The sequence below is a fragment of the Cheilinus undulatus genome, linkage group 20 (assembly GCF_018320785.1).
Source record: "Cheilinus undulatus linkage group 20, ASM1832078v1, whole genome shotgun sequence".
Lineage (NCBI taxonomy): Eukaryota > Metazoa > Chordata > Actinopteri > Labriformes > Labridae > Cheilinus > Cheilinus undulatus.
This window is the reverse complement of record NC_054884.1, coordinates 1,938,157-1,960,889: the sequence shown is the minus strand read 5'-3', so window position 1 is coordinate 1,960,889 and position 22,733 is coordinate 1,938,157. Positions and strand designations below refer to the sequence as shown.

Sequence of the window (22,733 nt, the reverse complement as noted above, 5' to 3'; positions counted from 1 at the left end):
AGGAAGGAAAACACAAGGACACACAGGCCTGCCCACACTAACGCACACCGCTCTGTTTCCACGGCAACACTGAAACACAAACGCACACACAAACACGCGCAGGACGATATCTCATCGAAGTGAACTTTAACGAAACAAAAGAAAAACAAACATGGAGACTAAAAATACCCCCAAATGTTATCAGATGTTTGAACCAGATGCTGGGATTGTGAATTTTCAGAAGCAGAGGCGTGGAGCACAATGAATGTTTTTGTGTTTTAGGACTGAACTTTAACTTCACTCATCGTCAACATCAGAAAATTTCCAAAAAAACCCTGCAGCTTCTCTGTGCCCTCAAAACCAACACGGCCACAATTCTGCTTCATTTATGAGCCGCAATTTCTGATTTTAGGAGCACAAAGAAGCAACATTTTTCTCTCTGAGGAAATATGTGGGAATCCTTTTTTCTCCAATTACAAAACCTCTGAAATCAGATCTTTTTGATGAGTAAATATAAGCTTTTAAAGTGAAGATTAGAAGGGAGGCGAAATGTTTTTGAGGTTAAAGTGGGGATACAGAAGGATTCAAGGTTGTCAAAAACACCCAGAGCTTTGGTTTGTTTGCTCCTCTTAGACCTCAACACATTAAACATCCTCAGAGATCTAAATATAGGGGAGAAAAGGAGTTTAAAAAGGAGCGACTCCCGCGCTCTCCAGGCCGGGTGGAGTAGTCGTCTTATTTTAGATCGTCTCACAGCCAGGAGGTGACCGCTCAGACCGCGATCAGAGGCAAACATGATGTGAACAGCTCCGATCAAACACTCAGAGATGTGAAACCACACAGCTGGTCAGGAGGAGGACTACCTACCTACTCAGGATCTACTCCCTCAGGAATCCTGATGAGTTCATGGTCCTTAGTGCTCTTCACTGCAGCATGATGCTCATTCATTGTGGTCCCATTAAAGGTCGGTGTCCCCGTTTACACGTTCAGTAACGATGCTTTAATCTGTCCCTCCTCTTACTCTAACAGTCCAAACATCTCTGTAGCTCTGCTTTGGTATCTACAAGCTGTGTGCAGTGAAGCTGCTGCTAATACGAAAGAAAAGAGGCCAGTAGTGCCTCTTTAACAGCTTTTCTCCCTCATGCTGTCATAAACCTGCTTTAAAAGGACATGCTGATATATCATTTAGCATATAAATCTAGTGGGGGGCTTAGATTAAATAACAACTCAACCCAAGACGACAACTTACGAGAGTTATGAGTGGTGTTTGAGCCCGTTTTCTAAGCTAGCTCCTGTCCAAGAGATGGTTTCCCTTGTTCTCGTTTCTGTTGTTGTTTTAAAGCTGAAATGGTACCAAATGAAGAGCTTCTTATGAGCTGACACACCAGCGGAGACTAAAAGAGCCCCCCCTCTGAGCGAGTCTGGATGGACATAGATAAAGCCATGACTACAGCAGATCATGTCTGTTAATAGGACAGTTAATACATACCAGTACGTTCTGCATCCACACAACCAACCTTATGAAGACATCCCAGACCACCTCTGTATGCTGAGGATTACCACTCTGTATCTGAATGAACAAAATCCTGATAATGCATCTCATAAAACTGGCTAAAGTTATTATTCTAAGACTTTAACTTCCTTGAATAAAGTCTGAATAACTGGACCCAACCCTCACTCTCTGGATCAAATAAACACAAAGCCTCAATCGCCTTCATTAGATGTTAAAACAGAAAGTACCACAGCAAAGAGAGAGGAGGAATGTACCGATGCATGTGTCTGACAGAATTAAAGTATGGGAAAGAACAGACTTAATGATAGAAGGGATTAAGACAGATCCATATGAAACTGAAATCCTGACTGCACTGCATTACATAAACCATGATGAATCAGGGCTGTGTGATAGGACGATCTTAGATCGTTAAGAATAGCAGATCTAAGTACCCCCCTCCTGCAGCTTCAGCAGAGCTGAAAGTGAAAGTGAAACTAAAGGTTAAATCCATAAAATGAACTCTAACTGGCACTGAGGAACTGCTTTGGGTTTTTCTAAACCATCAGGGTGTAAAGAACAGTTATCTGGACAATCTGTACAACGTTTCCAAACTTTTTAGATAATCTTCAGCCTCCACAGAGAGCAGACATGCTGCAGTCAGCACATGAGCCCGTATCAGAGAGTGAGGCAGAGCAGATCTAGTCCTGTTGTTGTAACTGTTGCAATGGATATTATTCAGCTCTTTCACTTTTGAACCAAGTTTTTAACAAACGAGACCAAACCTGCCAGGATAACAGAATCAAAAGTTAAATTTTTTAATACAACAGACGTTTTTTTTTGTTTTTACAAAGGGAGGCAGTGATGTCCGCGAGGTCTGGACCTCTGGGATTATTTAAAACTGTTTCAGATAGAAATAACAATGACTTTTAAGCAATAATTGACATTCATGCCAGTGTTTGAATCAGCCCGAGTGTGCAGAGCTCCTTCTCTGGTTCAGAGCGCAGCACGCAGGTGTGACACTAATGTCATCATTCTGTGTCCACCCCTTAATAAATGATAATCAAGATTATACTAGAGTAAAATAAGGTTACCTCTTCACTGCATGATCATATTTCACAGAAATTAAATTAGCTCATTTATTATTCTTATGGCCTAAAACAAAGCTTAAGTAACTCTGTCATATATTACACATGAACAGGCTGGTATAAAGCTACAGCTGTATGAATTCTGCTTATAGTCACAGTTTTAAAATAAACATTACTGTCCAATCTGCCTGGTGAACACTAAACTAGATTTAAAATAAAAAAGAGGACGCAACAAAATCAGAATTTTATCGTGGTGAATGCCGGGAGATTAATAATGTTTGTTGTTTTAAATATTTGGGAGAAGAACAGAACCCTTCTTCCCCAAATATTCAAATATTTCATGAATTGTCCGACAGGTTATTGCAGAAGAATGATTGAAGAGGTCACATGCCCCGCCCCCAGGTTCAGTTGGCCCTCCTCCCCGCTTGGAAGGAAGTTCAGCCCTCCTCTCCTGATGCTCACCAGGAGCCACAGCCATTAAGCCACATCCATTTCCTGACAGGGGCGGAGTCAGACAGCTCATTAACATTTAAAGCCACAGACACAGAAACAGCTCATTCGGAGCAGGGCTGAAACAGAGGGGCTTTTAGACATGCAACAATCCAATACTGGAGTGTTTTTTCAGCATCAAACCTCACAGGCGTGTTTTGAGGACCTCTGAGACGATATAAACTCGTCTTAAAGGGGTCAAATATGTGACCTTTAAAAATCTTTATTTTAACAGTAACTTTGGCCCTAAAATATGAGAAATATCACAGATTTTGAATGTCCGACAAAACTAAATTACATTAAAGTCAAGTTTTAGTCATCAAAGATCTATTTTTGGCTAGTCTTAGTCCAGTCTTTCTCATGGAAATAAAGGCTGTTGACAAACATTTTTATTCAGAGTTTTAGTTGACAAAATTAACACTGCTTCCAAAGTCTCATTTAGGTTTATAAAAATGAACAAAAAATAGAAAAGAGCAGGATGGCAGAACAATAAAAGCTTCTAAATGTCACTCGTGAACAACCCTGACATTGCCAACAGTAGGAAGGATTAGTTTGTTCCCACAACAAACATGGAGAGACCAAACACAAGCCAGACATTGCTTACAGTTACCCATAAAGACTCTGTTTTTGTTTTGAAGCTGTGAAATGATCAAAAACAATTATTTTTTTCACTTAAATCTTCGAGCCATGCAGGAGCAGTTTTCAGTACAGCAAACCTTCTTTCCCTGAATCTCCACCATGTTTGTGCCCAGAATAAAGCTCCTAAAATATTCTTACTGTTAGTCAGAGGAATACATTTAATGTTCCATGTTTGGAGTCTTGCATCAGACAAACTTGCATTTTTTAACTTATTTACTTCCTGAACAGAGGATGGAGGGAGCAGCGTGGACGAGAGGTTAGAGCGATCAGTCAGATTAAGTCTGAGGTCAGTCAGGGACAGAAAACAGACCACAGAACAGGCGACACATTAAACTCAGAGTGAACAGTGACTGTGTCGACAGAAACATCTCTCTATCAGCAGCATCAGCTCTTCATCGCCCTCTACCTCGCTCTCTGTTACCATCAACACTGCTCAGAAAACACTGACAGATACGCTCCGTTACTGAGCACAGATCTTCGGTTTTAAAGGGATAATGCAGAATTTATCAAGTTGCTCCACGTAATTAAGTGGATCTTAGATAAAAATGGGGCAAAATGACTGTAGGCTTAAAATACACTATACTGAAAAAAAAAATTAACTGTCTTTTCTCTAGAGAAAGCATCTGCACTTGGCACTGTTTTTCTGATGTAACCTTTGTTCTTATCAAAATTTTATTTTTACGTTTCTTTGATTCTCACCATTGTTGACCGTGTTGACGTAGTATCGCCGCCCTTGTGGAGACATGTAGCATCTCCACTGAGGAGGGAGGGGGTCTCTGAGGTCCTCGATGGGGAGCTGACTCAGTGAGGCTGTCCTCTGTGGAGACAGAAAGAAAAGAAAGCATAAATAAGTGTCAGAACCACAAATTAACATTCAGAGTGAGGACAGAGATTCATCCTCTGAGGTCTGAGGACACTGAAGTCTTCTCTGCAGATTAAAACAGATCCACTGAGGATTGGGCTGCTCTGCAGATGCAGCACAAACATGCTGCACTCCGCTCGGGTTCAAAGAGGTTCTCATTTCCTCAAATATTTCACAACCAGCAGCCGATGACATCATCGTCATCCAGGCCGAGCTGTGGCGCGTCCACATGGGGAACAGCAGAGCGTCTCCGAGTCAGCGTGTGAGCTCACGCCGTACAGCTGAAGAGCCCGCACATCTGCAGCTGATTACAAGGGAAACAACACGCCGGGGCTGTTTAACACATGGAGCCAAGCGTGTTTGAGACTCTGCAGAGAGAGAACGGGTTCCAGCTCAGCCGCAGTTAAGTTCATTCAAACACGTCCAGAGAGAAAGGTTAGTTTTTAGTAACTGTGGAGAAGCTGGTCCCTGTCTCTGCAGGCTTCATGTGCAAACACAGCTGGAGCAGGTGTGAGGGGAGCATGATTTACTTCAGCAACTTTGTTTCTTAGTGTCAAAATACTGAAGCTAGTTATGAGGAAACATCTCAAATAACAGCCAAGCACGTACGACAGAGCCAAAAATATAAACAAAATTTAATACACGCTTTTTAAAGGGGAGGTCCTCAAGCCTGTGAAGTCTGAAAAAACACTCCAGTATTGATTTCTGTGTGTCTAAAAACTCCTCTGTTTCAGCCCTGCTCAGGACCAGCTGTTTCTGTGTCTGTGGCTTTAAATGTTAATGAGCTGTCTGACTCCACCCCTGACTCCACCCCTCTCTGGAAATGGATGTGGCTCTCCTTATTCTTCGATCAGTAGAGGAGGGCAAAACTTTCTTCCAAGCGGGGAGGGTCAACTGAACCTGGGGGCGGGGCTAACTCCCCACATGACACCAAGAGGGGAAAATCTGAGAACAGCTTGTTTCAGCACACAGTTTCTGAAAGGTGGAGAAAGAGACGGAGGACGGATGGACTGAAAAGCCTGAAAAAGTGTATTTTTCACAATATGTGACCTTAAGGGCTTTAATACTGACTAAAAGTGCGCTTATGAACCAGCTAGCTTAAAATGAATAAATGAGCCTCTATACAAAAATCCTTTAGGATCTACAGACAAAGCAGAAATGCTGAAGAGCAGTGTGCAGTGTACTTGTGCAGAGCAAGGTGTCAACCTCAAGGCCCGGGGGCCAAATTCGGCCCATGGCACAGTTACACCCGGCTCACAAGATCATATCCTGTTCTTATTATAACTGTCCCTAAAATATGAGGTCTGCAGATTTCCTCCAGTATAAAAATGTAAACTTAGCCATGATGATATCAAATATCCTGAAGTCATAAAAATGTGAAAAAAAGAATAAAAATGATTAGCAAAAAAAAAAAAAAACATGGGAAAAGAAATTAATTTGTGTTTTCATTTCATGTTTTTCAATTTTGCATCATACAATTATGACTTCAGTCTGTTATTTGGACTTTTATTTCACATTTTAACCTTTTACATTTATTATTTCCACTTTAATCTCATATTTTGAGCTTTTTAAATCTATAATTTTCATTGATCTAAGAATTTCTGCTTTTTCAATTTAAAATTCAGACTTTATAACTCACATTTTGACTTTGTCAATTTATTATATTCACTTTTTAACTCAGATTTTGACCTTTTCAACTTATTATTTTGACTTTTATCTCACATTTTAGCTTTTTAGGTGCACCATTTTAAATTTTTAGTCATATTTTTGCCTTGAAAACATGATTGTGACTTTCTTTTTATATATTTGCCTTTTAAAAGCATTATTTTAACATCTAAGTTTGTGTTTTGACCTTTTGAACTAATAAGTTTGACTTTTTATCTCAGATTATGAGCCTTTTACTAATCATTTTGACTTTTTAACTCTCAAACTCATCAATGCTATTTTTAACCAATGATTCAGAGCATTTATGTTGAAACATGCTGCAGGTTTAAGTGAAGTCCTGGAGCTAAACTTCAATTTCCTGACTTGATCCTGGATTATTAAATTATCATCAGTACTACAACCTGTAGCTCAAAGACGTAAACCTAAACAGACGCCCACTCTACTGAGCTACAGTGGCGCCCCGCTCCAGGATTTTACCAGTTAAAAGCATGAAAGGTGTTGTGACGATAGAAAAAGCTGCACTAATGCTCAAACATTGATTCATTGACCTTCAGATCACAGAGAAGGCTGTGAGAGAGCTGATGCTCATGAATCAGAACAAACAGTTGTTTCTGGGTAAATCAGGACTAAACCACACTGACAGCCTGGATTTTCTTCTTCTGGCTGTGAAGAGTGACGACAGGCTGCTGTGGAGAGGAGTTTGGATCGAGGTTTGTGTTTGGAAACAGGAATGATCTTCAGCATTAAACACAAACAGAGAGGGGTTCACCTGCATCAGTAATCTACGGTCTAATCATTTGTTTTTATGGGTAATCAGGCTGTATTGATTTAAGAATAAAGAGTCTGGAGGTAAAAACAGTTTTACCTCAGAGAACAGAGTAATTGTGAGGTAGTGGGTGGATGGGGCTGAGAGGGAAGAGGAAGAGGAGGATGAGGAGAAGAGATGAAGACCAGCCTCCTCTCTCATAGGCCCCCTCTCTGAGTTATGACTGAGTGTAATTACAGCCTCTCTGACAGCACGGCGGCCATGTTTTCTCTTTCATGGTCTCAGCGGTCGCTCTTATATTTGTCCTTCATGTAACTTCCTTTGAGAAGCACGCCGGCTGAACTGATCCAGAAATTTCCCAAAGAAATGAGAAGAAGCCATGAAGGAAAACCACAGAAACAATCCTAGATCGGTTATAGTGTTCTATTAATAATGTTTACCAAGTTAAAGCAGTGGCCACCAACCTTTAAAACTTAAGATCCTCTGCAGCGTTCAGCTAGATCTACCCACTGAGGACAATCAGTTTTGATTTGATACAATTTCCTTTAAACTGGACCACATTACAAGATTTAATTTTCAGTCCCACCCTCAGTACAGGTTTAAATTCATGTGTAGATTCAAACTGAGAATTTCTGCTCAAAATAATGCATTAAAACATCAGCTTCTGTAGTTTAATGCAAAACAAAACGTGGGTATTTCAGACTTTTTTAATAAATGAAAGACTGGTAAAAGACTGGAATAATCTATGTAAAACACACATTTTCAACAGGCTTTGTACATGCTCCTACTGAAAACCTGAAGGGTGAGGGAAAATAAGATTTAGACATGCACATAAATGCACATCTAGTATTAAGATGTGAAATGTCTCAAAGATCTGCCAGTAGATAGTGGTCACACTGGAATGAATTTCTGGCGTTGAATATTATTTGAGTATTTAAAAACTCTTTAATATTTGAAAGCTTAAGTTACTATTTGAGAAGGGAGGAGGCGCAACAACAGGGAAGCACCGGGAGGATGCAGAGTAATGTACGAGCGAAACCGCCCTGCCCACGACAGCGGGTTACTCTTCAAGTACTGCCCCCGTCCAGTAACCTCTACTATCCCAGCAGACAGGCCTGTGCTCCACGGCTGGGGTCATAGTTAATAAAACACACTCTGCTCATGATCTACCAAACGTGGATGGCTTTGTGTTTTTGGCTAACAACATGTAGAGACAAAATATCACCAACACTGTTTGAAATGTTTTCTGCTTTCTAATGTCTTTCATGTTGTGAATGTTTTGTTTAATTTTTTATTTTTTATTGTTGACCAACAGTGCTTAAATATCAGTGAAAACCTCTGCTGCAGCTCGCTGTGTTTTTTCTTCATCACAATCTTTAAGGTATTGTTGGAAGGCCCTCTAGTGGACAAATGTGTAACTACTTAATGATTCTGGCACTAGGAACTGAATGTTTTGTATGAACAGGTACATACATATTGTTAAAATAATAATACATGTGCATAAATACTTGGATATCATTTGAAATCTGCAAATACTAAGAAATGTAATTCAGTTGGGACTGTAGATAAAGACTGACAGCCCTAGCAGAAGAAGATCACTTTGTTACACCAGCGGCAGCATGGTTTATGCCTTCTGTGCACCATAACACAGCACAGGCGTTTAAACTAGTGATGACGGTGTTGAAAAAATCCATACCATGGCAGAAATGTTTCCGGTTTACTGTCCACTACTAGATTAAATTGCAATCACAACTGCAGATCACAATACTGTCCAGTATAATTGTAATTGCTCATTATTACCAGTTTCTACAGGGCTAGTCTAACAGTGTTGACCACATAGGATGACTACACCACTTATCGAAGCGCCACGGGTTGGCCTTGACCAAAGGCGAGCTACCTCGTCCACTGGAAGCAAGTCTAGAGGGTTGCGCTGTGGGGCGCAGCAGGAGATCACGGTAGGACTGTGAGTTCACACAGAGACGATTTTACTTTTTTGGGTTAATTTATCATCCTTTCTTGTATAAGTCCATGATGTAATTGCTTCCACCATTGAGTGAGAACATTAGGAAGGTAAAAGGTTAAAGTTCGCTTAAAGGATCTGTGGTTTTATGTAAAATTCTTTGGCTAAGTGTCCTCAAAAGTTAACTTTTTCTCATCAATGGCACCGTTGTAGCTCTGTGACCCGCTGACCTCTTCGTGACCTTTGCTCTTGCTGCAGGATGAGACATAATGTTAATATCGTGATGATTTGCGATTAGGAGTTTGTGCATTGTGTTGTATTTTGAAGGCCGGGATATTCTATGCTTGTGACTTCCTGTTCGGAGCTCTCTAATCGACACGAACTGATACAGTTTGGCAGCGGCCGGTGCTGAAAATAGACCTGCAGCGTTTCTCAAGCAAAGTTGAGCAGAGTGGTGCACCAGGGGCACACCACTGCTGGACTGGAGCGTGGGCAGTGGAACTGCTCTAATAGACTAGAGAGGGAGCGATTTGCTCCGCAGTACAATTCGCCAGCTGATCGCGACGCGGTCACTTTATGTGGAAATTGGACATAAGGTCCAAATCTGGACATTTAAGCACAAGTATTAAAATTCTACATAATGTGTTATAAATATGCGTAGTGACTGCCCTCTATAGGTTGAAACTGGCTACTATGGCTAAATTTATCTGTCAGCTGATCTGAAGGCAGCTGAGGTATGAGATGCCCGCTTTCATCACCACAGAGTTCAACAGTTTCTACTGTTCTTCCACCACCAGACATAACTAGAACACTCTATGTAGGAATCTGAGACTGTGAATAAATCATATTTTCTTAAAACACATGTTAATATATAATTGTGTCTTCCACAGGACCACTGTTTCTCCTCCTTTAGAATAATGCAGTTCAACATAATACAACAGTGTCATCAACGTACAACCTGAAAGGTGCAAACACTCAACCTGAGAGGCTAAACTCTGCTTTTTATTTTTCACCTTCAACAGGACTATGAAGGAACTACATCCTCTGTCTTCAGTCTGCAGCTGTGCATGCCTTCTGATTCTGCAGCACATCTATGATGGATCATACTGATGTTATTAATGAGGCACAGCATGATGGAGCAGAAACTCCTGCTCTCATAAACAGAAGGATTCTGGGCCGTTATAGCTTCAATATCAGATCGATTTAAAGTGGATTATACAAACGTCGGTCTCCTCTTTGTGATCAGATTTCATATCTGATCTATTTCTGGTACTGACGGAGTCACATGACCACCAGCTTGTTTACTGAAGAAGAGACTAAAGTAGAAACGTCAATATGATGGATTGTGTTACAGTGAAGTTAAGAGCTAAAGTACATGAGCCTGCAGACATCCTTCAAGAGGTCACACATGTTGCTGCAACAATAACAGCATTATTATTCCACATTTACCTTCAACTCTGTGCTTTAAAAAGTATGTAAACAGGCAGATTGATCTGCTTTGTGAAGAGCTTTAAACTTTGCTTCCACTATAGCGGGTTTATAGGATGCATCCACCATCATTCATGTCCAGAAACTTCACCTAAACAAGGAGCTTCAACACCACAAAAACTCGGTCTATTTGTTTAACTTCTGTCAAAATTATCTTAGTAGACTTATTATAATCCATATTCAGCTGACGGGTCCAGAAAAACATCTTAATCCAATTTAATAGAGGGAAAAGTGAGCTGAGAGATAGATCTGACTCAATGAGTCCAGACAGAAAAAGGACAACACTGGGTCTGGACTCGGGACCCAAAAATAGGTCCCTGATCTGAGGCAAAAAGTCTATGATGTGCTTTTATTTTGAAAGATACGTCTCCATCCCTCAGTTCCATTACAAATTTTGCTCCAAGTCCAAACTGCACCATTTCTGATTAAAAACGATTTATTATGATTGAAAAATGTGAGACATTTGGGGTTTTCCTTAAGGACAGAGCAGTGGGTCCAGGTGAGAACCTCTGTTCCAGAGCAGTGTGATTTACAGAACTATTACACAGGCTGACCATGAGACCCAATGGTCTTCACCTTTGACCTCCAAAATCTAATCAGTTCATTCTTGAGGCATTGTGGACATTTGAGCAGATGTAAGTCTCACTAAGTGAACACGCACTGGTCCTGAAACAGCGACGTCAGCCTCAAACACCATGAGGAGGAAATGCATTTACTTCCAATCCAGCAGGTTGACTGAGTGAGTCACTGAATGAATGAATGAATGAGTCCAATTCATTTGTTAATAAAAGCTCCAAAACTCCAAAACATTCATGCGTGTTTGTCATAAACCGAGCTGGGTGGTATCGTCGTCACACTCGTGGAAACGAGTCATCGCTGACGTTTCTGCTGCTGCTTTTGTTCTCACACTTTTCTCTTCATTTCCTCTCATCAGGAGAACATGGAGGGACAAACACTGAGAGGATCATGGCTTATGTGAGTCATGATGCTCTGCTGGTCGCCATCTTTTCTCCTGCATATACAGCCGTACTGAAGAAGCCTCAGCGATCACCAGTGCAGAGGTATAAATATCTACCAATGCTGCTAAAACATGTTAAATCATTTTCAGTGTCTTCACAGTTTTACATCATTAAGCAGATGCCAACAATGCAGCAAGCCCATTTTAAATGTCGCTGGTGGAAGTCCTGATGGTGTCAACCCTACCCCAGGCCTGCACTCCGTACCCGTGACCCCAGACTAAGTATGACCCAAACCCTGACCTCTGTGCACCGTTACACCCCCACTAGAGCAGGAGGTAGTTCTCCTCCATGTGATTAGGACACGTGAAGTCAAAGAGAGCTGAACTTCTGATCTCTAACATCAGAATGATGTGTGATGTGCTGAAGTTGAAGATATTCCCTCAAAGTCACAGAGCGTATAACACGGCACTGTCAGATTTGATCACACCATGCTAAACAATCATCGTCCTGGGACAGCTGAAACGTCTGACCCAGGATGAGCTCAATCATTTCTGAGCTGATAAAATCTCCTCAGAGGTTTGTCTGCACTTCCATCTGACTCTCTGTTGTTTTGGTCACATATTCATAACCAGTAAAATGATTGTTTTTCTCTGAGCTGAGTACGGAAATCTCCGAGAAGCAGCAGAGCAGATGGGAGTGGGAAGCGTTTAGTCAGAAAGCCATGAAGCATGTGCAAAAAAACCTGGGCATGAAAACATTTTATTTCCATTTTCTGTGCTTGAAATCATCTCTGAATCTTTTCTGTAAGCTTCCACTCTTTACAACAGGCCATGTTTACACGCTCTCAGAATCATGCGTCCTTTAAATCAGATTCTCCTGGTGACAGATCTCTGACGGGGCTCGCTCTCTACAACAGTGAGAGAATGGGAGCACCTCGCCGGACTAAAGTGTGACGGATCTCAGAGCCGGCCTGTCTCGACATACGCAGCGTTAAATAATGCAGACATCCAGATGGTTAACCCCGTAAACCCCACGCTGCCTTCGGCTCGCCGCTCCCCGCCTGCAGACGAGCCGTTGGCAGAGAACAGACGATCGCCATCGTGACCACAACAATCAGGGCTGCTGTCTTAGATCTGCACATGCTCACAACGTGATTCAAAGATATGGACCAGTCCTTAGAAAAGGGAGGGAAGAATGATATAAAAACTCGCCTTAAAAAACTCTGGACAACCTCATTTTACTTTGTTATTACTGGCATTTAATCTTAGTTCAACATTTATTTTGTCTTTCATGAGCAGGGATGAGAGAAGGTGTTAGAGGAGACCGGATTCTCCAGGGTTAAACTAGTGAAGTCATTACCGCTGTTGTTTTGGTAAATCTGAAACCTTAATGAAGTCAAAGTTCACTTTTTTGAGGACTAACTGTAGTAAATCAAATGTTTATGATGCTAAAAAAGACAAAAACAGATTTCTAACTGCTCCCCCGGTACAATAATCAAATTCCAGCATTTCTTTCCTGACATTAAAGAATTTTCCCAAACACAGCAGCCTCTCTGGTTCTGGACAGCAGAGCAGCTCGTGGTCTCAGTATTTCAGTGACTCTGGCTCTCTGCCTGGAAAACTTGGAATAATTTGTCGTAAACGTCTTTAAATAAATGCCCTGTGTTACTGTGAGGTCAGTCAGAAAAATAACAGAGTAGTAAACTTCATCATTAGTCTTCACACAGATTTTAACGACTGCAAGAAACACCGGCCTCACTTCTGCTCATTCCTCTTTTTTATAAAGTTACAGAAAGTTCAAAGTCGGGGCAATGGCTGAACTCTGGAGAAAACTGAAATAACGACAGATATTTAAGGACAGCACAGCAAAGCAGAGACTCTGTGTCATAAATTAAAGGAAAGGAAACGATTCTGCGTGAATGTAGAAAATATTTCTTAATTCTCCTCAAATTATTTCAACACTGCAAAAACTCAACTCTCCTACAGTGTACTTATCTAGTCTCTCCAGGACATGATCTCATTTCTCTTATAAGACTCTCCATACAGTAATGAGACATGGATGAAGTCAGATCTGCTGTCTGTAATAAAGGCCATCCATAAGGAGGAACAAAGGGGAGAGCTTTCTAGAGCCCAGCAGAAGTAGGGGCCCATGGAGGTCAGAAAAACCATGGTTCAATCAGAAATGAAGGTGTGATAAAGATGTTATTTTTAAAATGAATAATAACCACTCTCCTCAAAGCAACAAAAGGGAATTTTTGGCAAATATGTGGCCAAAAAGGCAAAAAGGGAATTTAAAAAGGTGGCAAGAAATTGTCATTTAGTGCCAAAAATAGGTACAAAAAAAGTGGCTCAAAAGGGTAAAAAGTGGCAAAGATAGCAAAAAGCTGCAAAAAAAAAAAAAAGTTAAAAGTGGCAGAAATAGGCACAATGTGGCAAAAAGACTGGGAAAAGTGGTAAAATGTCAAAAAAAGTGTCAAAGATACGAGATAGGAGTGGACAAAATGGGGCATTAAAATGGAAAAAAGCTGCAAAAATGAGTTAAAGCTGGCATTACTGAGCATAGTGGCAAGAAAGTGACAAAAATTGGTAAAAAGTGGCAAAAAAAGGTGTCAAAAGGGGGCATGTAGCCAAAAAGTTCAAAAAAGTAGCAAAAAAATTAAATAAAAATAATAAATAAAAAATAAATAGGCATATAGGCAAAAAGGTGAAAAAAGTGGCAAAAATTGGTTTAAAAAAGGCTCGGAAGTTGGTAATAAGTTGAAAAAGCAGTGAAAAGTGACAGGAAAAAAATGGCATAAAAGAGTCAAAAAAGGCTAAAAGTGTAAATGTAAATGTAGTTTTTTATATAAAGCCCTTTACAACACCACACAGGTGACCAAGGTGCTCTACAAACAATCAGATAACACTATAAAACACAGCACGAGACAAATCCATAAAGATAAAAATAACCACATTTATAAATACAGACTAAAAGGTGGAGCTAAAGTAGTCAAAAAGTAGCAAAAATGGACATATAGTGGCAAAAATCTAGTTTTTATTATAATAATACACCAGCCAAAACCCAACAGTGTTTTCATTCAAGCATTTCCAGAGTTTTTATCTCTTTTTATTTCCAAATATGATAGAATTCTCATTTCAGGTGATGGGATCTGTTGAATTTTTTTCACCTCATCCATGAACCCACTCACTCTAAAGGCCACATGCTAGATTTGTTTTTATCCTGATGGTTTTATTACAAAGGTTATCTGTGTGTCAGATCATCTAACCTGGTTTGATCTCAGCCAGCTTCTACTCGATTATTTTCATCACTATAATTACAACCTTACACGCTCTACCTTTTTAATTGTTATATCTAATCATCACTACACATTTATTTGTATCTATTCTTATTGTTTTGATTTCTGTTTTTGTTTCATCACTTCCTAATATTTTAAAAGCGCTTACATCTCTGGTCCTTGTTTTTTTTTTTATGTAGTTCACTTCCTGTGTTGCCTGGATTCATCTTGGTTATTTTCCATGTTTATTTTTCTCTAGGTTTTTATTTTACCTTTTCAATTTTCATTCCAGGTTTTTCTGTTTCTGGGTTTTTAAATGTCTTCCATGTTTTTAAATGCGTCACCTGGGTAATCATGATGTTGGAGTTACAATGCTGGCTGAATTTTTCATGGGTTCTTCTGTTGTTTTGTCTTTCTTGGTGTGTTTTGCTGTGATTCTGCTTATTTTCACTCTGTAACCCTCTGTTTTTAAAAGTGCTCTACAAATAAAGTTATTATTATCATCATTATTATGGCATATATACACCCTCGGGGTTTTCAGGAGCCCAGTCGAGGGGGTTTTCAGGAGCCCACTCTTGGGGGTTTTCAGGAGGCCAGCTAAATCTGTGGGCAGGCCTTCTACTCATACAAGCATGTCAGGCCTTGTTTCGTATAGATTTTTTGTTTTAACATCTTGAAACTAGGGAGAACAGTGAGAAAATCTGTTAAAAAAGGACATCCTGGCTAACGCAGTGAGCTATTCGCAAAGCATTCTGGGATCCCAAGTCTTTACTAGTGTGAGTGAATTAGTTTTTTTCCAAATCAAGAGGCTTCTGTTGCTTTGACAGGTCCTCAGATTAAGTCAAACCCACTAAAGTTGATGAGGTTTCAAACACAGATATAGAAAAATAAAATTTAGATTATAAGTCAACCTGTCATATAAGCTACGGTCTGTTTTTAAAGCAAGTACCAAGGGAAAAAGGTTAAAAACATTCACCTGCATGTTCAGTTAGACATTCACAATGTGCAGTTTCTGTGCAGCTTTGTTGCACCATATGAGCACATCTATTAGCTATAATACGGTAGTTGAGCTCTCAGCCTGCAGTGATGAGTGAGGCTCACAGTTTAATCTGGCTTCCTCAGTTAGGACAGCCACTCTAACTGAGAAGTGTTTCCTGCCAAAGCAGCACTCCATGCTAACTGTAAACCTAACACTCTTTAGATGCAGTTTAATGACCTAACGATGAAGAAAAACTGTTAAAAAGTGGTGTCAACACATGCCAGTCCTGCACGTCCTGAGCAGGAAAGCTAAAGCAGCTTGAATAAATGTCGTCTCAGTGCTTCATACTGTTCTTAAAGTCTTCCTGGTCTATAAGTCAACATTTGAGATGAAGAACAGGTCGTCTGGTTATCCACCAGACTTTATGGTAAGTCATTTGTAAATAAGAGTATTATTTTAGTGATACAACTTTCTGAGATCATTTTTTAGAGTGCAGCGTTATCACAGCGACCGTGGTCGACCTGAAGGTGAGTCATCGGTGAAACTGTGGCAGATTTCACATGATTCACTCTCTCTCTGTTTGTGTTCAAACACTGAGGACTTCAGCTCCTCGGCTTGACTCACTCTGTCTACTTCTATGGTGTATCGGTGTGTGTGCTGTGACCTGTAGTGACCTCAGTGGGGACATGTGGACGATCTGTGAGGTCACGTCTGGACGCCTGTTTCCAGCCAGACTCTCAGACCCCGTTTGGACAGTGCATTAGCTGGGATTTATATCTGTTTTGGGTGTTCAGAAACCAGGAGGCCATTCCTAATGCTACGTGTGGACACAGAGAAACAGTGTGATATCTGAGAGCTCAGACTGATACAGAGGTGGTCTGGGATGTCTTCATCTGGACTGGGTTTGCTGTGCAGGTTACTGCTCCTTTCTGAGGTCGATTTGCTGTTTGATATTATTCAGTATTTTTTGTCCTTCATTGGTGAGTACATTAGGAAGGTACGGGTCTATGTTTTCTACAAAGAGTGTATAATATCCAAAAACCCTGTGGATTTCCTCCTCTAAGATTACCTTTCCTTCATTCATAGAGTTGTGTTACCTCTGACCCTGTGACCGTCTGATGACCTGTGGTCATCATTGCGGTGTGGTTCGATCTGCGTGCTGGCAGCAGGCCTCTAAAAATGACAGTATCATGTATAAAAGCAGAGCAGAGTGAAGTCAGGTTCCTGGTCCATGCAGGAGGCGGCCTAGAGAACGTGTAGAATTGCAAAGACAGACTAGAAATAGAGCGGTTTGCTCTAGAGCAGGGGCGTCAAACTCAACCACAGCAGGGGCCGAAATCTGAATTTAGGTCTGACCTGAGGGCCCAACAGGGTCACGATTTAACTGGAAACCGTTAACCGTGTTTTCACAGGTAATGAATTATAGGGAAAATTAAAGAGTGACGGTAAATGATTTTAAGATATCTAAAAAAAAACAAGTCAAAGTGATTAAATATCACAGAGATAAAAAGTCAACTTTATAAGTCCTAAAGGTAAAAATACAAAATTAAAAGTCAAAATAAGGTTTTTAAAAGGCAAATATATGAGACAGAGAGTTAAGATCATGAGTTTAAAGGTCAAGATATGAGATAAAATACAAAATCAAGAGTTTAAAAGGTCAAAATAGAAGATAAAATTCAAAATTGTAACTTTAAAACACAGGTGTCAAACCCAAGGCCCAGGGGCCAAATCCGGCCTGTGGAACAGTGAAATCCGGCCCCAAAGATGATCTGATATTTCTGTTCTAACTGCCCCATCAGACTGAGGTCTGCAGATTTCCTCAAGTATAAAAATGTGAACTTATCCTGATGATTTAAGATTTCCTTGTTAAGTCACAAAATCTGAAAAAGTAAGGAGTAAAAATATTTAGATAAGAAGTCAGGAATGTGGGCAAAGAAATTAATTTGTGTTTTAATTTCACATTTTCAATTTAGCATCTCACAATTAGGACTCAAACTTAGGATTCTGACTTTTTATTTCGTACTTAGAGCATTTCAACTCATAATTTTTAGGGATGGGACCGATCTGATCCAATATCGGGATCAAGTCCGACAAACAAGGTTGACAGTGTATGGTTAAAAAAGTGAGCCCTTCAGGCCCTCAGGTTAGTCCTCAATCCAGAATCTGGCCCCTGCTGCTATTGAGTTTGACACTCCTGTTCTAGAAGGTCAAAATATGAGATAAAATTGTTGATCAGGAGTTTAAAAACTGAAAACATGGAATTAAAAGTCAAAGTTAGGAGTTTAGAAGGTCAGGATATTATTTAAAATGAAAAATTGTCAATCTAAAAGGTCACAATATGAGAAAAAAGGTAAAAAGAAATTATGAATTTAAAAGTCAAAAACCCTAAGTTTGAGTCAAAATCTTGGGGTGCAAAATAAAAATATGAAATGAAAACACAAATTGATTTCCTTCCCTCATTCCTTACTTTTTATCTAAATATTTCAACTCTCTACTTTTTCAGATTTTTATAACTTAACAAGGATTTTCTTTTTAATCTTCAAGGTTAAATTTACATTTTTATACTGGAGGAAATCTGCAGACCTCATAGCAGCAGGCCAATTCTAATTAAGATATGATCTTGCAGGCCGGGTTAAACTGCACTCCGGGCCGCATTTGGTCCCCGGGCCTTGAGTTTGACACCCGTGCTCTAGAGTGAGCTTAGCATTTGCATCGATGCATAAACAGAGTATGTGGGATTTGTGGGTTACAGAGGTGAAAACGGTGGCGCTCTTACTGTACTGTGTTCTCTCACTGCTCAGCAAAGCCACAAGCCAACGTGAATAAACAGACAGGGACCATAAATATCACACAGTTGCAGTGTCAGCATAAATATATGGAGGTATAAAGACAGAGGAGCTTCATCACAGCAATGTCACTGAGATACATGCTGGAAACACCTTTTTCTTTCTGCAGTACAATGGACATTAAGAGGTTAAAACATCTTCTGGTAAGATCAGGATTGGCGTATTTATTCTCAGCCCTTTAAAGTGATAATATAAACTGACCATGCCTGCTCCCTGGATGATCTCCTTCACTGTTTGATCATTTTCTGCTTTAGTGAAGATGAGAAATTCCTCATGAGGCCTCGGAGAGCTGCACACGCTTTCAGCAAACATTCACTTCTACATTTCATTTCATTTCAGTCACTGAAAAGATGCATGAAGCACATCTGTCCTCTCTGCTGCATTCTTCAGACCTTTTCACCGTACACACATGTAAGCATGGGAGCCGAGCTGTAAACAAAGATAAACTCAGAGAGCACAGACGGCCTCCCATCTGCAGCGTTATGGATGTAAACTTTGACATTTCCTTGCTGTCTTTCCTCCAACCCTGCATGTTGAAGGATCAAAGGTGAAACACACAGGAAGTGTCTGTTTCCTATTTTTCACTCTCACACACCTTCACCTTCCCTTTCTGTCCTCAGATCTGTAAACTCCACCTCATCAGGTCACTAGGAAGTTTACACACTGGTGCTAATGTCTGTGTGAGAGCGATCCCAGCTGCAGGATTATCACTCCCTGGTACATGAATGCAGCACCAGCTGGGCCTGAATCAGCACTTATCACTGTTTAAGACAAATCTGAGGAAACCATGAGACAGCTGTCAAGTTTCTGCTAACAGCACATCAAGTCAGTGTTCCTTCAGTGGTTGAGGACAAATTTTTACTGGGAGCAAAAGTATCCACAAAATGTATCTATCTGTCACAGAAATATGTAAAATATCATCCAGTTTAACCAGTTTAGAGATTCAGCAGAGGAGGGTAAAACAGAGCAGCACTTCCCTACATGGCTTGGAAGGTTAATATAATAAAGTATTAACTTTAATTGCACAGTTATCAGTGAGGACTTCCACTGTTGTAGTGTCTTTCATTTCATTATCTGATATATAAAAAATATACTAAAATCATTGTCACATTCCTACATAAGAAAAAAGAAAAATCTGTCAAAGTTGGAGCTTGCCTTACAGGCAACATTTGTTGCAGTATTCTTTATGCTTTTGTTTCTGTTTTTCACAGAATGCACATTTCCTACTTTGGCATTTGGTTTGCTGTTAGTTTCTTTTTTTACGTTGCATTTTAAGATGAATGCACAATAAAATATGCATGATATCATAACCAGCAGATAAAATCCATCAATGAATCACTGCTTACTTTATAGTGCCAATAACTAACCAAAGATATACCAACACAAATACCAGAGAATGCATTACACCATGACCTTAAATGTAATATTTACAAAGACCGAACATTTACAGAGAGCTCAGCAATAATAACAATAAGCAAAGTAACACTAAAAAGAACTAAAAATATTTTAGCTGGTATGTGAACTGTGAAATCAGCTGTAAAACATCAGAAGGAATCAGCTGTAAATATCAGTCTATATCAGCTGTAAATATCAGTCTATATCAGCTGTAAATATCAGTCTATATCAGCTGTAAATATCAGTCTATATCAGCTGTAAATATCTGTCTATATCAGCTGTAAATATCAGTCTATATCAGCTGTAAATATCAGTCTATATCAGCTGTAAATATCAGTCTATATCAGCTATAAAAATCTGTCTATATAAGCTGTAAATATCAGTCTATATCAGCTGAAAATATCAGTCAATATCAGCTGTAAATATCAGTCTAAACAGCTGTAAATATCAGTCTATATCAGCTGTAAATATCAGTCTATATCAGCTGTAAATATCAGTCTATATCAGCTGTAAATATCAGTCTATATCAGCTGTAAATATCAGTCTATATCAGCTGTAAATATCTGTCTATATCAGCTGTAAATATCAGTCTATATCAGCTGTAAATATCAGTCTATATCAGCAGTAAATATCAGTCAATATCAGCTGTAAATATCAGTCTAAACAGCTGTAAATATCAGTCTATATCAGCTGTAAATATCAGTCTATATCAGCTGTAAATATCAGTCTATATCAGCTGTAAATATCAGTCTATATCAGCCATAAAAATCTGTCTATATAAGCTGTAAATATCAGTCTATATCAGCTGAAAATATCAGTCAATATCAGCTGTAAATATCAGTCTAAACAGCTGTAAATATCAGTCTATATCAGCTGTAAATATCAGTCTTTATCAGCTGTAAATATCAGTCTCAACAGCTGTAAATATCAGTCTATATCAGCTGTAAATATCAGTCTATATCAGCTGTAAATATCAGTCAATATCAGCTGTAAATATCAGTCTAAACAGCTGTAAATATCAGTCTATATCAGCTGTAAATATCAGTCAATATCAGCTGTAAATATCAGTCTAAACAGCTGTAAATATCAGTCTATATCAGCTGAAAATATCAGTCAATATCAGCTGTAAATATCAGTCTAAACAGCTGTAAATATCAGTCTATATCAGCTGTAAATATCAGTCTTTATCAGCTGTAAATATCAGTCTCAACAGCTGTAAATATCAGTCTATATCAGCTGTAAATATCAGTCTATATCAGCTGTAAATATCAGTCTACATCAGCTGTAAATATCAGTCTATATCAGCTGTAAATATCAGTCTATATCAGCTGTAAATATCAGTCTATATCAGCTGTAAATATCAGTCTATATCAGCTGTAAATATCAGTCTATATCAGCTGTAAATATCAGTCTATATCAGCTGTAAATATCAGTCTATATCAGCTGTAAATATCAGTCTATATCAGCTGTAAATATCAGTCTATATCAGCTGTAAATATCAGTCTATATTAGCTGTAAATATCAGTCTATATCAGCTGAAAATATCAGTCTATACCAGCTGTAAATATCTATATAAGCTGTAAATATCAGTCTATATCAGCTGTAAATATCAGTCTATATCAGCTGTAAATATCAGTCTCTATCAGCTGTAAATATCAGTCTATATCAGCTGTAAATATCAGTCTATATCAGCTGTAAATATCAGTCTATATCAGCTGTAAATATCAGTCTATATCAGCTGTAAATATCAGTCTATATCAGCTGTAAATATCAGTCTATATCAGCTGTAAATATCAGTCTAAATCAGCTGTAAATATCAGTCTATATCAGCTGTAAATATCAGTCTATATCAGCTGTAAATATCAGTCTATATCAGCTGTAAATATCAGTCTATATCAGCTGTAAATATCTGTCTATATCAGCTGTAAATATCAGTCTATATCAGCTGTAAATATCAGTCTATATCAGCTGTAAATATCAGTCTATATAAGCTGTAAATATCAGTCTATATCAGCTGTAAATATCAGTCTATATCAGCTGTAAATATCAGTCTATATCAGCTGTAAATATCAGTCTATATCAGCTGTAAATATCAGTCTATATCAGCTGTAAATATCAGTCTACATCAGCTGTAAATATCAGTCTATATCAGCTGTAAATATCAGTCAATATCAGCTGTAAATATCAGTCTATATCAGCTGTAAATATCAGTCAATATCAGCTGTAAATATCAGTCAATATCAGCTGTAAATATCAGTCTATATCAGCTGTAAATATCAGTCAATATCAGCTGTAAATATCAGTCAATATCAGCTGTAAATATCAGTCTATATCAGCTGAAAATATCAGTCTTTATCAGCTGTAAATATCAGTCTAAACAGCTGTAAATATCAGCCTTTATCAGCTGTAAATATCAGCCTATATCAGCTGTAAATATCAGTCTATATCAGCTGTAAATATCAGTCTATATCAGCTGTAAATATCAGTCTATATCAGCTGTAAATATCAGTCTAAACAGCTGTAAATATCAGTCTATATCAGCTGTAAATATCAGTCTAAACAGCTGTAAATATCAGTCTATATCAGCTGTAAATATCAGTCTATATCAGCTGTAAATATCAGTCTATATCAGCTGTAAATATCAGTCTATATCAGCTGTAAATATCAGTCTATATCAGCTGTAAATATCAGCCTATATCAGCTGTAAATATCAGTCTATATCAGCTGTAAATATCAGTCTATATCAGCTGTAAATATCAGTCTATATCAGCTGTAAATATCAGTCTATATCAGCTGAAAATATCAGTCTTTATCAGCTGTAAATATCAGTCTAAACAGCTGTAAATATCAGCCTA

At 39.0% G+C, this 22,733-nt stretch overlaps 1 protein-coding gene across 1 annotated transcript in view; it reads right to left on the bottom strand.

Annotated features, from left to right (window-relative positions):
- Window positions 1–22,733, bottom strand: part of LOC121527842 (growth arrest-specific protein 7-like) — a 117,380-nt gene that overhangs the window by 64,723 nt on the left and 29,924 nt on the right. Inside the window, exon 2 of the mRNA XM_041814852.1 lies at window positions 4,384–4,501. Coding sequence (XP_041670786.1) covers window positions 4,384–4,501 — 118 coding nt within the window. The remainder of the gene's footprint in view (window positions 1–4,383; window positions 4,502–22,733) is intronic.